This window comes from Pygocentrus nattereri, chromosome 21, assembly GCF_015220715.1.
Source record: "Pygocentrus nattereri isolate fPygNat1 chromosome 21, fPygNat1.pri, whole genome shotgun sequence".
Taxonomy (NCBI): Eukaryota; Metazoa; Chordata; class Actinopteri; order Characiformes; family Serrasalmidae; genus Pygocentrus; species Pygocentrus nattereri.
In genome coordinates, this window is record NC_051231.1 from 3033366 (window position 1) to 3051757 (window position 18392).

General features: G+C 42.5%; 1 protein-coding gene across 11 annotated transcripts in view; it reads right to left on the minus strand.

Moving 5' to 3' along the window:
* LOC108438615 (band 4.1-like protein 1) overlaps window positions 1–18392 on the minus strand; it is a 183008-nt gene that overhangs the window by 41278 nt on the left and 123338 nt on the right. For all 11 annotated transcript variants that reach the window (XM_037532132.1, XM_037532134.1, XM_037532129.1 and 8 more), the window contains exons 6-9: window positions 13624–13699; window positions 9006–9224; window positions 7243–7330; window positions 4224–4376 (exon numbers count right to left, since the gene is read on the minus strand). In XM_037532132.1, the coding sequence (XP_037388029.1) occupies window positions 4224–4376; window positions 7243–7330; window positions 9006–9224; window positions 13624–13699 (536 nt within the window). The remainder of the gene's footprint in view (window positions 1–4223; window positions 4377–7242; window positions 7331–9005; window positions 9225–13623; window positions 13700–18392) is intronic.

Here is an 18392-nt window from a genome sequence, read left to right on the forward strand (position 1 = left end):
TGAGTCCTGGATTACGTTGCTACACACTGTAGCTCCAACATGTCTCAGCCTATGCGATAATTACTGAAACCCTTGGTAAAGTTGGGTAAAAGGTTATAAGAAGATGTCTTTGTGAGGGAAATCTCCAACCAAGATCTTAAAAAAATGTTTGCCTTGCTGGGCATGGGGGTAAAATACCCCCGTGTCTTCCAGGCAGGATCACTACGGCTCTGGTTGTTTTAAACTTTATAATGGAATTTTAATCCCCTATTTTCAAGAATGAAGGGAATTTAGCTGCTGCCTGATATTTATCCCATCCCTACCAGGCCAGTTTTTTGGGCAATCGTGGGCTGGAGGTTAGGGAACCAGCCCTGTGACCCGGACGTCGCCGGTTTGATCCCCTGAGCCGACAGTACGTGACTGAGGTGCCCTTGAGCAAGACACCTAACCCCCAGCTGCTCCCCGGGCACTGTGGATAGGGCTGCCCACCGCTCCGGGTAAGTGTGATCACTGCCCCCAAGTGTGTGTATTCACTAGTGCGTATGGGTCAAATGTGGAGGTGAAATTTCCCTGTTGTGGGACTAATAAGGATCACTTAACTGTTTGACTGACATACAAAATGACCACAGCCCACTGTTTTGTCTGTCTGTGAAAAATTCTACAGGTATATCTTTCTCTGAAAAGGGCTTTTCTTCATGATGTCCAGTGCAGGCAGCTGTTTGACTCTGTTGGAAAAAAACATCTGTTTCCCATCTGAATGATATAAAACACCAAATAGAAGTGCCTGTAAATGGATGCGCAGAGAGCCAATCAGTATGCAGCTGATAGAATCCCGATAGTTGTGGCCAGCTTGGTGTGCAAAAGATGAGATGATCAGATGCTCCGTTTTCAAGATTTATTACTGCACATGACTGATCTGATTTTGAGACTAAACCACTTAGCCATAAAGATTGTTTAAAGCCTTTTTATCCATCTTTACCAAAGATGCCAATAATGGAGCTGAAGATATTTCAGAAACGTTGGCAAACCCTTAATGTGGCATCATTTTGCCCAAAATGATTGAGGGTTGGGTACTTTCGTCTTCAGAGCGCTCACAAAAACTCGTCTGAGGTTGGTCAGGAAGTTCACAACACACATTGAAAACACTGTGCCAGGTTAGAGGCTCCTCTGCACGTTGCAGCCTCATGCAACATCAGTGTTTGAAAAGCCAATATTGTGATATAGATTAATAAACAATATATTGCGCAGCCCTCGATCACATTTCTGACAAAAAATCCCTGCAAGAAATTCAGTTAAGTGGGATACACCTCTGTCCTTCGGAGGGTCATTTCATCCTATTTAAATTGCACTTTAGCCACAAACACCTTTGCTGATTTAACAAACACTGTACAGAGCCTTAGGCTTGCTCTGGGGCCTAATTAAAATTAATCTGGGTCTTAAACTCCACTCCTATGATCTGCGGGGGAGATTCCTGAACGGAGCTGAGCTATGAGACAAACGCGAGCCTTTTTCGGGCGGAGAGGATAAACAGGAGCATGGCATTTTGGGCAGAGCTCTAAATTTGTCCGTCTCATCCCCTTTCTGGGCAGCGCTGCAGCTGCGGTGGGGCAGCTGAAGGAGCTCTTTATGTGTGTATCTCACAGGCCCTCTGTGCGGCTCTGTTCTGCCAGAGAGCCGTCACCAGGCCTGTCACTCAAAAGCTTCGTCCAGGCCAGACTACAGCAGCAGGACACACTGGGAGAAAAAGTCTAAAATGACCTATGGGGCTTCGCAAATCCAAGAAGTTCACCCGCTTATTCCCTCCAGCCTTATTGACATGCACATCAGCCACATTAATGCATAATTGCCTGTATAAATTATCATCTCTTTCCCACAACGCCTGGTTGAGTAAGACTGACAGCACAAGCAATGAAATATTTACTTTTTTTGTCTAACAGCTGCAGTGCACTGAGTTCCCCGCATATTAGGTAAACCTACCAACACCGAAGCTACAAGAAGTACAAGTTGTTACATTTTCAGGAGATATTTCTGAGGAGGACTAGATATAAAATAGTCAATCTGTGTGAGGAAGTGGAAGAGTCAAAGGAAAATAAATGAAAACAGAAGTTTCCAAGTTTCCAAGAAGTTCAAGTTTTTCAAAATTGAGAAAATGGGAATCTAAACAGCCTCGCAAGACCTGGTAGAGCACCAAAGACATCAGCCCCAAACAGCACTTCAAGCTTTGATCTTCATGATCACCTCCCACTTTGTTTTCAGATCTATTTCTGGGTCTGTCTGTCCTTTCACTGTGAGAAGACGACGCAACTCAGCTATGGGTCTGAAAGGATGTGTAGTAACTACCGACTTGTTGGAACAAGGGACTGCCCACCCCAGAGTCCAGTCTTCAACATCATTAAATGGGTGAGACTCTAAACTTGGGAGGTGTGGAAAAACATCCCTGAGGGGTTTCTTTGAAAAACTGAAAGCAAGACTCCTGAAAAAAGTGATAATAAAGGCAAAGTGGGAATTCAATAAATACAGAAAAATTAATTGCATTTAGTTGTTGAGGCTCCTGTGTAATTTTCAGTTTATTCCCCTCAATAACCTGTACTTAATGGCCAATTTGACTGGAAACTGTATTTTGTACACTACTGTATAAGGTAGGTGTACATAATAAGCTGGGAACTCAGTTCACTGCAGCTATTAGGCAAAAAAAAGTAATTGCTTGTGCTGTCAGTTTTACTCGTGTGGCTTTTGCACAGTACTGCAAACTTGAACCAGCCCAATGCATACACTACCATGTCATTACTATGCCAGGATGACTGTTGCATAGAGAATGGTCCATTGACAGTGGCCAGTGGTGGTCCATTGACGGTGGTCCCTTTCATTAATGGATGGGGAAAATGGGGCTCTAAATTGTGGCCAATAAGTTTAACAACACTATATTGCCAAAAATCATTAAAATCAGGAGTTCCAGTCACTTCTATGTCCACAGGTGTATAAAGCCGAGCCCCTAGGCCTGCAGACTGCTTCTACAGACATTAGTGAAAGAATGGGTCGCTCTCAGGAGCTCAGTGGATTCCAGCGTGGTGCCGTGATCGGACGCCACCTGTGCAGCAAGTCCAGTCGTGAAATTTCCTCACTACTAAATATTCCACAGTCCACGGTCAGTGGGATTATAACAAAGTGGAAGCGATTGGGAACGACAGCAACTCAGCCACGAAGTGGTCGGCCACGTAAAATGACAGAGCGGTCAGCGGATGCTGAGGGGCATAGTGCGCAGAGGTCACCGACTTTCTGCAGAGTCAATCACTACAGACCTCCAAACTTCATGTGGCCTTCAGATCAGCTCAAGAACAGCGTAGAGAGCTTCATGGAATGGGTTTCCATGGCCGAGCAGCTGCATCCAAGCCTTACATCGCCAAGCGCAATGCAGTGGTGTAAAGCGCCGCTACTGGACTCTAGAGCACTCTAGAGAGGACTCTAGTTCTCTGGAGTGACCAATCATGTTTCTCCATCTGGAAATCCGATGGATGAGTCTGGGTTTGGCGGTTGCCAGGAGACGGTACTTGTCTGACTGCACTGTGCCGAGTGTAAAGTTTGGTGGAGGGGGGATCATGGTCTAGGGGTGTTTTTCAGGAGTTGGGCTCGGCCCCTTAGTTCCAGTGAATGGAGCTCTTAAAGCTTCAACACCAAGAGACTTTGGACAATTTCATGCTCCCAACTTTGTGGGAACAGTTTGGGGACGGCCCCTTCCTGCTCCAACATGACTGCACACCACTGTGCAGGTCCATAAAGACACGGATGAGCCAGTTTGGTGTGGAAGAACTTGACTGGCCTGCACAGAATCCTGACCTCAACCCCATAGAACCCCTTTGGGATGAATTAGAGCGGAGACTGTGAGCCAGGCCAAATGTGCTTCTGGAAGAACGGTCAGAAATTCCCATAAACACTCCTAACCCTTGTGGAAAGCCTTCCCAGAAGAGTTGAAGCTGTTGTAGCTGCAAAGGGTGGGCCGACATCATATTAAACCCTATGTATTAAGAATGGGATGCCACTCAAGTTCATATGCGTGTGCAGGCAGGCGAGCGAATACTTTTGGAAATATTGTGCATATTGCAAGTGAACCTACTTAACTGGCAACTCAGTGTATCTGACTACTCATAGAACGCCTCTCCACTGAAAGCGCCTCTGGTTTTTTGCTTGGGGGGGTAAAGATAATTCCGCTGAGCACAGCGAATAAATCAAAGGGAAGTTGAGGGTACCTCTCCGGGGCGGATCTTTATATAGAAGTTGCTCCTTTTGTATGAGATCTTGAGGATCTTGGGCCAGGCAAAGCGGTTGATCCTCAAGCGGTCACGGTAGATCAGCAGGCCGTTGGCACAAACCCCCAGCATGATGTCTATCCCTTCTGAATCCTACCTCAGGCATTAAAGAGGGGAGAGAGGACAAATGCATAAAACATCAACATATTTAAGGCCATCATAGGTCTACTTTACACAGTTTGGTCTTATTAGAGGCAGATAAAAACTTATAAACTGTGAGTTCACTATCCATCACTATCTATCTTGCCATGTCTGTCATTATCATACAATTAGAAATGTTTTCATGAATATACAAGTACTCAATCTCCATATTCATTCACTTAATTGTGTATTCAAATAAGGTGCTGTTTCGAATTAAATACTGCATATTTTTTTTTAGCCCCCTATTACCCTGTTCTTCAGCAGTCACAATCCCCATGGACCCTCACAGAGCAAGTACTGTTTGAGTGGTGGGTCATTCTCAGCACTGCAGCAACACTGACGTGGTGGTGGTGTGTTAGTGTGTGTTGTGCTGGTACAAGTGGATCAGACTCAGCAGTGCTGCTGGAGTTTTTAAACACCTCAGTGTCGCTGCTGGACTGAGAATAGTCCACCAACCAAAAATATCCAGCCAAAAGCGTCCTGTGACCACTGATGAAGGATTAGAGGATGACCAACACAAACTGTGCAGCAGCAGATGAGCTGTCATCTCTGACTTTACATCTACGAGGTGGACCGACAAGGTAGGAGTGTCTAATAGAGTGGACAGTGAGTGGACACAGTGTTTAAAAACTCCAGCAACACTGCTGTGTCTGATCCACTCGCACCAGCACAACACACACTAACACACCACCACCACATCAGTGTTACTGCAGTGCTGAGAATGACCCACCACTCAAATAGTACCTGCAATAGTAAGAAGAGAAAGAGGATAGCTGTGCTTGGATGAGCTGAGTGCTGTGCTTTTCATACACTCAGGTCAGTTCAAGAGTGGGATCTGAGGGATGTTAGACTACATTAGAAAGATAATGTGAGTGACAAAACAACAGAATCTGATTTTGGGGCTGTAAATTGGATTTGGGACACTTTTACCAGCAGTCCTAATGCAGCCTTAGAGGTTGAGGCATAATAAAGAAATTTATTTCGGAAGTTAAAACATCATGAAAAAGAAGGATTCACCCTACACGACTGTGAAAATCAACAGACTGACCAGAGAAGGATGTGGCAGTTAAATGTGCAGTGGCAAAAAACACAGGTGAACAAGGAGGTGGGAAAATGTAATTAACAGTTTAATTTACAGTGGTTTTTCCATTCTGGGGACTTTTTCCTTTCACTCCACTACATTTCAGAGTCTAATATCCGACTTTTTCCTCCTACATTTTGAGAAATCTGTGGTTCCTTTTGGTTTCTGTGTGTATAAAAACGTCACATGTCAAAACGAAAGAAGCGCAAAGCCAGAGCACCAATCAGGGCCCAGCGGTCACTTTGTTTAGAGCTGGTTTTGACCTGTTGGTCATACCGACCCAGTGCAGCACGCGGTTCAACGTCAGCGCAGCAGCATAAAACTTTGGGAGAGTCTGTTCAACATAAATGATGAACTAACCTAACTTTGTGTAAATAGAGCTCAATATAGAAATATGTCCACATATGCAGTCGAGACTGACGCGGCTTTTTTCTGAATTTCTACAAACACCATTTCATTTTATAGTAAATGAGTTTGGGCTGGTTTATGTTTATGAACAGACGCCTACAGATCAACATAGTAAAGGAGCTCATCTGTGATCCTGAGTTTAAAGCCAGTTTTTATTCAACTTAAACTTGGAACTAAGTTGTAAATAAATCTGAAACTGAAACTTTGCTTGTGTGTAAAAAGTGATTTCAGAGCCACTCGGTTCTCCCTGATGGAAACTGTTTACCTTCAGTGTTTTGTGCTTCTGATCATTTTAATAGACGTCAGCGTCACTAATTAATGACGTTCTATTAAAAGACTGGTTTACCAAGAGAGACGCTGGAGGACTTTCACCCGAAATGAGTTCATGAAGCCAGTCTGGTTATAAAAATGATAACAGGACATCAGAGCCAGAATTACTCTTTTAGTACTTTTACTTTATACTTAAGTACATTTGAAGGGAAATACTTTAGTACTTTTACTCAAGTGGAGGTCTAAAGGGAGGAACTTCTACTTTTACTGGAGGAATATTAACCTTGGGGGTCTCGACTTTAACTCAAGCACATGGTTTGTGTACTTCGCCCACCTCTGTTAATTTAAAGTGTCATTTATCATGCTGAATAATTAAGTAGATTTCAGACAGACTGAACTAAAAATGATCTACATTTCCACCAAATTACAGAACCATAGCCCAATGTAACCTCTATGTAACACCTCTTCTGCTGGCTGCACACAGTAACTGAATGCTAAATCTCGACTATATTAAATATTATATAACATACTGGTTGAGATATTACATACTGGGATATGTTAATAACACACAGTCCTGTGTGAACGTCTTAGGCACCCAAGACACATTTTCAAAATGTATTTATTTGTGTAGTTTGTGTTTATTTGCTGAGAAAAGTGTTAATATTTGAATAAACAAAATTTACAGAATATGAATTAATAATGATGTGAAGGTGTCGAGGAAAAATATGGACCCAAGAAATTCTTGTTACTTTTTATTGTTTTTCTGTTTATCTGAATTATGAATACGACTTTATTCTAATGTATATTGTGATAAACTCACTGCTGAGATAAACTGTTTAAAAATGTGCTTAGACGCCTAAAACCTTCACAGTGTAGTGTGCATCTTTTTAAAATGTGAGTATCTGAATTGCACAATTAGTTGAAATGTGCATCCCATCTTATAATGTTGCTCAAAGCAGCATGTAGCATATTATGTAGCCAGCTATGTAGAACGAAAGAAGATTTTGCTTGGAGAGCAGAACCAGGCAGCATTATTAGAATAAAGCTGTTTTGCTGTACCTTCGCATGATGCAGGTCGACCCCATACATGGACAGCTTCTTGGCATTCTCCAGGAAGTTCATTTCTGCCTCAGCAGGAGTCATTCCCCTGAAACACGAGATAAAATGAGTCATGGATTAAACCAGCGGGAAATCGTCCAATCGGCATTGCTGATAACAGAATAAATACGACAGCCGGGTGTGGGTGTGGGTGGGGGGTGGGGGTAGTTGGGGATGGGTGGGAGGGGGGTCCAGTGTGTTTTATTTCTGGTTAGGAACAGAGAACTCGCCCTGAGCCTGAGGAGCTTCAACACCACACGCCAATCACGAAGACCCAGCTGCGTGGCTTATTGACTCCGTGACTCAGTAGGAGCCAAAGAGTCAGTTGGCATTGGCTCAGCACAGACAAGGGGGACAGATGCTCAACAACATGTGGTGTTTGTCAACATATGCAGCTTTACTATTCTGTAGCCTCTCTTTATCCTCTAACAGGTTGTTTTTGTTATTCTGCCTTTGAGACTGATATATAACCCACCTCTGACTGACTGCCCTGTATTGTGTCCTGTACTTTGGGCTACGTTCACATTACAAGCGTCGTTGCTCAAATCTGATTTTTTCCTCAAACCTCTCTGACACGACGGTTCACCCTCCTTTAGGTCAGTGATTCAAATCCGTCATTAATGTGATGAACCGGCCTGAACTGACCCTCATGAGCTCCTCCTACTCAGTGACGTCATGTGACTGAATCACTGCATCATCAGCACAAACTAACGAGCAGAACGAGCTTCGCTGAGAAGATCATTAACTCTGATCAGCTCTCAGCTTCATTATTAGAGCCAGACGGAGGAGAAAAAGGTGAGATGAGCTGCTTTTCCACCGTTTACAGGCTTTAACGTCTGGTCAGCGCTGTTGCCACGGTAACGCTGAATGACGCCGCAGTTTTAAAAAAGTGCATGAATTCCGATCTGAGAGTCACATTAAGGTCACATGGCCACGAATCAGACAGGCATCTGATGTAGGACCACATATGAAAGTGAAAACATCAGATCTGAGTCACAAAAAGTCTGATCGTGCCTCTTCAGCCTGGTAAGGTGAACGTAGCCTTTAAAGTAGTCTGGAATAAACTGTAAAGTTTGGCCGAATGTCCTAAATGACCCTTAGAAAAATAACCTTCAGATGCTAGCGTTGAATGTATGGATCCTGCAGAAAATGCAACGATCCATTTGCTTTCCGAAAGCCAGGAACAGAACAACATTTAATCCAGGCGTGCCTAAACGTTTTTGGGCCAAAACCGTGTATTTTGGTGGGCTAAGAACCAAAAGTACAACATAATATACAAATAAAGAAGGTCAGTAGATTTCAGATCAAATTTCAGTAGATTTCAGACCAATAAAAAGAGGGGTAGATCTCAAATCAAGTTTATTCAGATTATGTAGCCTTATTTTGTTTTTTTTCTTGCTAAAATAATGTAAAATATATACTTCAAAGGAAAATAGGAATCAAATTTAGTAATAACAAATAGAGTAAAAATCTGTGCTTGAGGGAGTAGGGATACTTTCCGGCAGGCCCCACTTTGGGAAGCCCCTTTAATCGTTTTCTCCACATCTTCCTCTCCAATAACTCCAACAGCTACAGATTATCTGCAGTAACAACACTCCACATCACTTCAGTGTGGATGGACAGGGCTGGACTGCTATAGGCTGAATGGAGGGTCTTACAGAAACGTGCTGAACACAACAACAGCCAGTCTGGTGGGAATATGATGTGTATTGTATTTCCTCCACCTGTAGGTGCGGTGGAGCTCCATGACTCTATCCTCCAGCTCCCGAGTCTGATTGGGGGCAAATCGGAGGTCACTGACATAGTCGGAGCCGTGCTCATCCTGATCGTAGTCTCCGAGCTCAGCCTGCACAGTGTAGGAGCCCAGCAGGGCGTGGGTGACGAATGAGCAGGGGAGCCGGCCGGACAGAATGTCGTCACGCAGCTGAAGACACAGGTAGTACCTGAGAGAGAGATGGAGGACGAAAGAGAGCAAGAGGAGGATGTTCAGACAGGCACTAGTAATGGTTGATGGCCTTATGAAAGGTTACATATCACTGCTGTCAGAACAAAAGCTCAAATGTCCATTTCATTCAGTTTCTGACAAAGACTGTTCGCCTTTACATTGTCTGTAAATTTCGTGATGAATGGACCAACAGAAATGAACATTACTTGGAAAAAATTCTGGTTCAATTGACTTCCATTAAAAGTTGAGCATGTTGTTTTTTCCTTCTCCTGTAAAGTCACCGTTTTAGAGATATGAGGTTTTATTCCGACTGCAGCGATATGTCCAACATACGTATACAGTAATCTACAACAAACACAATCAATTCAGTTAATATAGAATACATTCAAATTCATCAGACACATTTAATGTATTCACTTATCAGTTTTTAAGCAGGGCTGTCAAATTATAAAAATAATTCATCACAATTACAGAATTCTTTTAACGTATATGTCTCCGTGTTTGCCCTGTGATGGATCGGCGACCTGCCCAGGGTGTATCCTGCCTTCCGTCCAATGACCGCTGGGATAGGCTCCAGCACTCCCGTGACCCAGAAGGATAAGCAGCTTAGAAAATGTGTGTGTTGCAGTTAATTATGATTCATCACATTTGTCTATTTCCATTTTAAAAGCAGTGCCTTTTGGTTACATGAGGGGACAAAATATATTCTTCAGAATGAATTTATTACAGTCAAAAATTCAAGCATTTTCATTTTACGGTAATAGTAATTTAATAAAAATGTGAGGTCTACATGAGTCAGACAGTAATCAGATAATGGGGAAACTCCAGGTCTACATGAGTCAGACGGTAATCAGATAATGGAGAAACTCCAGGTCTACATGAGTCAGACGGTAATCAGATAATGGAGAAACTCCAGGTCTACATGAGTCAGACAGTAATCAGATAATGGAGAAACTCCAGGTCTACATGAGTCAGATAGTAATCAGATAATGGGGAAACTCCAGGTCTACAGGAGTCAGACAGTAATCAGATAATGGGGAAAGTCTGGGTCTACATGAGTCAGACAGTAATCAGATAATGGAGAAACTCCAGGTCTACATGAGTCAGATAGTAATCAGATAATGGGGAAACTCCAGATCTACATGAGTCAGACAGTAATCAGATAACGGGGAAACTCCGGGTCTACATGAGTCAGACAGTAATCAGATAACGGGGAAACTCCGGGTCTACATGAGTCAGACAGTAATCAGATAATGGGGAAACTCCAGGTCTACATGAGTCAGACAGTAATCAGATAATGGGGAAACTCCAGGTCTACATGAGTCAGACAGTAATCAGATAACGGGGAAACTCCAGGTCTACATGAGTCAGACAGTAATCAGATAACGGGGAAACTCCAGGTCTACAGGAATCAGACAGTAATCAGATAATGGGGAAACTCCAGGTCTACATGAGTCAGACAGTAATCAGATAACGGGGAAACTCCAGGTCTACATGAGTCAGACAGTAATCAGATAATGGGGAAACTCCAGGTCTACATGAGTCAGACAGTAATCAGATAACGGGGAAACTCCAGGTCTACATGAGTCAGACAGTAATCAGATAACAGGGAAACTCCAGGTCTACATGAGTCAGACAGTAATCAGATAATGGGGAAACTCCAGGTCTACAGGAGTCAGACAGTAATCAGATAATGGGGAAACTCCAGGTCTACATGAGTCAGACAGTAATCAGATAACAGGGAAACTCCAGGTCTACATGAGTCAGACAGTAATCAGATAATGGGGAAACTCCAGGTCTACAGGAGTCAGACAGTAATCAGATATTGGGGAAACTCCAGGTCTACAGGAGTCAGACAGTAATCAGTTAACAGGGAAACTCCAGGTCTACAGGAGTCAGACAGTAATCAGATAATGGGGAAACTCCAGGTCTACATGAGTCAGACAGTAATCAGATAACAGGGAAACTCCAGGTCTACATGAGTCAGACAGTAATCAGATAATTGGGAAACTCCAGGTCTGCATGAGTCAGACGGTAATCAGATAATGGGGAAACTCCAGATCTACAGGAGTCAGACAGTAATCAGATTTCTGCTTCACAACCAGCGAATAATCTCAGAGAAGAAGACGCGACATAAACGTAACGTAACTTCATACCGCAGCTTCTTTTTCAAGCATCGAGTCACTTTACCTGAAAATATCAACATACATCATCTAGAAGACGAAGAATATTTAAATCCTTTATTTCCTGTTTGTTTTCAGCATCAGTCTCTTGATATCCACTGTCTGATCTCAAGCATACGCAGATTGAGAAATCTGATAGAAATCAGAGTACAAGTATATAGAAAGAGAAATCTGATTACTGAGCTGAAGTCCAGCCTATTTATCGGATTTCTTAATCAGATTTCTAGATAGGAGTACCATTTGACCATTTAAATAATGCAGAAATCTGATTACGATCGGATTATTAAGTGCATGTATACGCACTCAGTGTCACATTCCAAACATCTGACCAGCAGCTTTATACATCATAAACAGTACTGTGCAAAAGTCAGAGACTTATAAATGATATAAAAATAATAAAAGTCATTCATTTTACAGGGTCAGGAGAAATGCAGAAAACATTTCACTGTTGTTGGAACAAAACTTCGTATCTCCAAAATGGTAACTTTACAGGAGAGGACTAAAACCTTCTTTACTTTTAACACGAGTCAATGGAACCAGAATTTTGTCCAAGTCATTTTGGCCCGTTTCTTTCAGTCCATTCATTGTGAACTTCACACACAAAGTGGAGGGCAACAGGCATTTTCAGATTAGGTCAAAAACTGAACGACAAAAATGGAGATCCGAGGTTTTGTTCCGACAGCAGTGATATATTTAACAGAAAAGTAGTTAAAGAGAAACGTTAAGTTCTGTTTATTACAGCGTCAATTCTTTTCAGGAGACTTGCACTCACTTTCTAAAGAAATCTGCAGGGATGTTTTTCCACACATCCAAAGTTCAACCTTAGAAACTGGCTGCATTTTCTGCCTCTTATAAACTCAAATGGTCCCAAACACATTCAGCGGTGTCGAGGACCGGGCTTTGGGGTGGTCAGTCCATTGCCCAGAGAACACCGGAAGCTTCCTTGCTAGATTTGCAAAGAATCCTTGTTGTCTATTTCCTTTTCTCAGCCCAGTCTTTATCATAAGGTCGATTAACTCAAACGATGCTTTCATCATGTTTCCCTGGATCACGCTTACATTAGAAGTCAACAGGCAGGTGCTGAAACGCCTTCCCAACGATTTCAATTAGAGGTGGGTTTTACGTCAATAGTTTTTCTGTATGGTTGATCATGTGCTACAGATTTAGATTCACTCTGATTAGACTGAAAAATATAACATTCCTTTAACAAATTAAAATAGAATCAATGTCAATTAAGCACTCGAACCAGAGAGGAAGTGTTTTATCGTGAAATAACATCCTGGCTGTGATCTGGTGGCCATAGATCATCACAGCCGTGATGTTATTGGTGATAACTCCCTCCTCGAGTGCTCTACTGCTTTAATACAGCAGTTAAATAAATACAGTAAGAAATGAATAAACTGGCCGTGAACGCGGCGTTTAATATGTTTTAATGTTCAGTTCCTTCCTCCTAATTAGAGCTCCTTAACGAGCAGCTTGTTGCTACGTCAGAGTAACGAGCTCCGCCCACTCGCTGCTCAGCCGGCAGTTCGTTCTCCAGCTCCTTACACTAAATTCCCAAACTGTCGTCTCCACTGAGCAGCTTTTCTGTTTATTATTGGCTCAGTTTTACGGCTCAGTCTGATTTGGTCCGACTCTGAAGATCAGACACGTCTGGCGAATGGTGTTGGGTTCATTTCTGGCTGATTCCAGGTTGTTCAGCTGTTCTTCTGTCACAGCTGCCGACTGAAAAGCTGCTCAGTGGTGACGACGGTTTGGGAATTTACTGTCGTCTCGTCTTCAGAGTCGGACCGAATCGGCTGTCGGTGAGATGTGATCTTAACAGTGTCCGTTTTCTGTTCGTGCCCAAATGGTTCACATGGCTTGAGCGCCTCCTACAGCTATCAAAGTCGTTGCTTAGCAACAGCGTCTCAGCAGAGTGATACAGTGTTTGTGAAAAGCCCTGTGATGTTATGGTGAAATACAGCGCTATTAGAACGCTTCTCAACCAATCAGCTCACGTGGCCGGAACTCACTGCTGTATGAAGTCTAATAACATCATCACTGCCTTACAAACTTAAACCAAAACAACTGAGGGCTACAGATTTGTAATCAGTGGGTTTTTCACAAGAACAAGGTGGTGTATTTGAGATATTCCACCACCTCCAAACCTCAATGTCACAGAGCCATGAATGATAATGCGGTGATAAGGTGGGTGCAGTGGAGCTCTCCTACCTGGTGATGTCCTCCATGAGCTGAGAGGGATCAGGAGGGTAGAATTTGACAGCGAAGGCAAAATGCCAGGGAGAAGCTGAGGACACAGACACAGCGACATACGCAAGGTGATGGGAGCTTAAAATTGGTTCAATACATTTCACATGCAGGCTCAGTGGACTGATATAATAAAAACGTTTTCCCCCCGCAGCCCTCCCCGCCTCCCTCCCCGAGGATCCATGCACATCACCCCAGTGCCACCTCATAAAAGTGAAGGTCAGAGAGAATGAGGGTCCTTTGCCTGAGTTACTGCTTAGTCATTCTCCCTGGAAAAACAGCATCTAAAGGCCGAATTAAAGGGCCGGCGTAGCTCAGAGTGCTGCAGGAAGCAGGGTGAGGGGTGAAACAGCATGTTTCATGTTTTCGTATATGTGTATATATATTGTGTTGCTAGTTTATCACATCCACCTACCTTGTGTCTACACTTATTGGCCATTTTATTAGAAACAAGTACCAGATAGGAGCACTTATACAGTGACTGCAGCCCAATTGTTTCTACACAATTTATCACCTCCCCTACCTCGTTCATCATTGGAAACGATTATTATGGGACCACCGGAGCCCTGATATCATTTGGGTGGTGGACCACTCTCAGCACAGCTGTTTCACAGGGTAGAATGTAATGGTACCGGTACAAATGTATGGTACAAGTGCACAGCAGCACTGCTGGGCTTTTACCCTGCATTCACAGCAGCAGCAACGCAATGCGACAAGATGGCCAGAGGTCATTCACTGTCGATGGAAGCTGGTGATTTCCGGCAACAGGAGAATTTCCACTCTGTAATGTCTTCTGGGTTTCTCAAACGCTAGAGGGCGCTCCCGAGCGAGGCCAGAATGAATGGGATGATATGGAGCATTTGAGCATCAGAGTTTATAAATGCTGAAACAGTTTTAATGTAAAAGAATTCAATCATTTCCTAAAAACATTTTACCACCGCTGTTATATTCACGAGCTATATAGGGGTTTAAAACAGCGCCTCATGTACAATCATGACGTCTGAGAGCGCGAACAGCCAATGAGCTGCTCCGCTCGCCAACCAATTAGCACTCAGTAGCAGTAAAATGAAAGGAAAGCTCTGGTTCAGTGATTAGAAACAGTTTCAACTTTTTGTTTTTAGCCACTGAGCTCCATTCACTCCCATTCATTAAAGACTCGCTCGCGGGCGCCCTCTGCTGTTTAGCACTCCTGTATTTGATATAACGAGGGAAATAAGAAGAGGCCATGCTCCTCATAAACCGGCGTAGCGAATACCAACTGGAACTGAGCATTGAGCGGCTTAGTGCTCTGCCACTGTGAAACAGTATGCTCCTTTTTTTGGTTCCTAGGTAACTGCTCCTACTAGAGATTGAATGATGGCGGCGATGCTTTCCCCGCAAACAGACCAAATACTGTTTTCCTCACACACTGACTGCACAGACACGGGCATTAATAAAAAAAAAGCACAAATAAGCACGATTTCTCACTAGGATTTTTATTTGTAGTGGGAACGCAGCTGATTTGTGCTTGTTGTCAGTGAAACCATGGCAACCAACGGTCCGCTAGAGTTCAGAAACGCCCACAGGCGATGAGCGACCACAGTTTGGGCAACAAGACGTGAAAAGTCGCTGCCGGTGTGAACGCAGGGTTGCACATCAGTGTCACTGCTGGGTTTAGAATAGCGTGCCAACCAAAAACATCCAGCCACAAGTGACTCCGGTCACAAACTGACCTCTGATAAACAATGACTGGACAGTTGTTCATAAAAATCTGTTACAAATGACTTTTTACTTCCATTAAGCTATACTGAGATTATCTATCCATCCATCCATCCATCCATCCATCCATTCTCTAAGCCGCTTCTCCGTCAGGGTCGCGGGACTGAATTATTTATTTATTAATTTTACTGCTCATTGCTTTCCTTCCAACTTGCTCTCCAAAACCCATTCCAATCTGTACCAACTGGAAAGTACATCAAACGAAAGTCAGTAATACAAAAACAGCCGCCTCAACACGACATCGTAATGAATAAAACGTAAAGCTTGCAAAGCTGCTCCTGAACAAAAATCAAATTCGGCTTATTCATAAGAGGCTGGAGCTCTCCAAGCCCTGACTTTCATATTTCAATGGACGCTTCAACAGTTGCCAGCAGAGCACAGGCACACGAATTATGTACAAGGAGGTGCACAGAAAACATATATAGACAAAATAATATGCAGCTGTTTGAAAAACCAGAAGCGCCTTGTTAAAGTCACGTTTTGTTGATTTTCTAAGTAGAAATAAGTAAACATCCTCTCCCGGCAATAATAATACATTTTTATTTATATTTTATATCTTATGTCACAATTTTCCCAATATGTCACAATTTTCCCAATACATTCAATTCAGCAAAGAAACAGCAGCTGCGCATTTAAAAAATCCAGAAGTGTGTTCTCTGTAGTGTAAGACATTCCAAAAAGGCTGGGCCAGAATGTGAAATGCTAATAAAAACAGGAATCAGTGATTAATAAATTCTGTTTGACCCGTTTAAAATGAAAAACAATACAAATATATGCAAATATATGCTCATTCTGCTTTTGGTTTGTACTTATTTTCACTTAGAAATTCAGGGAAACATGTCATTTGGCCCAAACTTTCACATACGACTGTGTGTTTTAACCTCTTCAGCTCCTCTTCCGGTAGGTCCAAAGCGTGCTCGGTCATGTTCTTCATAACGTTCATATTCCATAAGCTCCATTCAGAAGCTGGGCGTCGTGTGAGGCTGTAGCTCTTCTCTCCAGTCTAATAGACGGTGACGTCATTTTAAACCCTTATAATAAAAGAAGCTGAACTCAGTTTGTTTTTCTACTGAAAGTCGACCCGTTTTTCCCCAAATCTGGGCTCTAAACTATAAACAGACGGCGTCTCTTCAGTGATCTGCTCTGGAAACATCACTTTTAGACAACAACACAAAGAGCGGCGGAGATTTTTGGCTTTTCAGCAGCAAATTATAAGCGTATAGTGACATGTGGAGATCATAACACACACGTTCTGTTCATTTGAGGGGCTTTTACCTAAATAAATAAATAAACAAAATTAAAATGTACTTTATTTATTTCATGCAGTTACTAAATATTTTGCCTTACTATTTGGTCACGTAAATTTAGATGGGCAAACCAAAATATAGCCTGGAGAATAAGAGGTTAAATGCCTCCAGTGTAACTAATAGCCTCTTAAAGTCAGCCTTAGGATTGATTTCCCAGACAGGGATTAAGCCAATCCTGAGCTACATATTCCTTTCAAAGGGAAATCCCATTTAGAATTCAGCACTAGGCTTAATACGTGTCCAGGAAACTCATATGAGTCATAATTCAAGTAATATCATTCTTACTAAGACCATAAACTTAATGCGTTCGCAAGATTTTAAACTGTAATGCATGAAATGCTTGTTCCATTAAAAAAGTACGTTATATTAACTCTACCTGAACACCAGCAAGGTGGAGCTCCATGTATCTTCTGGTTCTATTAGTAAGTGAGCACCATGATGAAAAACCTGCACAACGCCACTGTGCCTGATGTAGTGAGCAGTGGTCCTATGGTGGTCTCTTTCTGTTGATGGATGAGGTAGAGGTGGGCTGATACATAGAGCATCTAAAGCAGAGCGAGCGTTCTGACCAGCTGTCTTGCTGTCTGTTTATGGAAACTGAACCATCTCAGGCTGCAGGACCCTACAGTGGATTGTGAGGACAGCTGAGAAGATTATCAGGTGTTTCTTTACCTGCCATCGATACCTCCTACCACGAGCCCTGCATCTGCAAGGCCACTAGAACGGTGGACCCTAACCCTAACCCCCCACCCTCAGAGACTCTTCACACTCACACCATCTGGCAGCAGATCACAAGAGCGTTCGTTCCATCACCACCAGGTTCTGCAACAGGTTCGACCCACAGTGATGCTCCCTGAACATCCACCTGGAGTAATCTCTACCTTTTCCAACACCAACCACAGACTGATCACATGCTCTTTAACTAATACTGCAGAATTATACTTCCTTAAATTCTCTGAATGCTGCTACAGGACACTTTTACCCCAATCTTTCCATAGAGTTCCTTTCATATATATATATATATATATATATATATATATATATATATATATATATATATATATATATATATATATATATATATTTATATTGCTGATGTCAGAACAAAAGCTCGTGTCTCCAGCATGGTCACTTTACAGGAGAAGGAAAAACCAACTTCACTTTTAATGGCAGTCAATGGAACCAGAATTTTTCCCCAGTCGCTTTGGGCCATTTCTTTTGGTCCATTCATCATGAAATTTACACACAATGTAAAGGACAATAGACATTTTCAATTTATGTGAAAAACAGAAAAGCGACAAAAAAGGAGAAGTTTTCTTCTGACAGCAGCGATACACACCTGCTGTGGGAACAAAACCTCAGATCTTCAGTTTGGTTGTTTTTCAGTTTTTCACAGTTTGAAAATGCCTATTGTCCTTTACATTGTGTATAAATGTCATGATGAATGGACCAAAAGGAACGGCACAAAAACGACTGGGGAAAAATTCTGGTTCCATTGACTGCCGTTAAAATTAAACTCCGTTTTTTTGCTTCTCCTTTAAAGTGACCATTTTAGAGATACAAGGTTTTATTCCAATGACACATACATACATATAATTCTAATAAAATAGCTCAAACTGTGGTTGCACAATAAAAAAACAATTTAAAACAACAACTATATACTCAAAT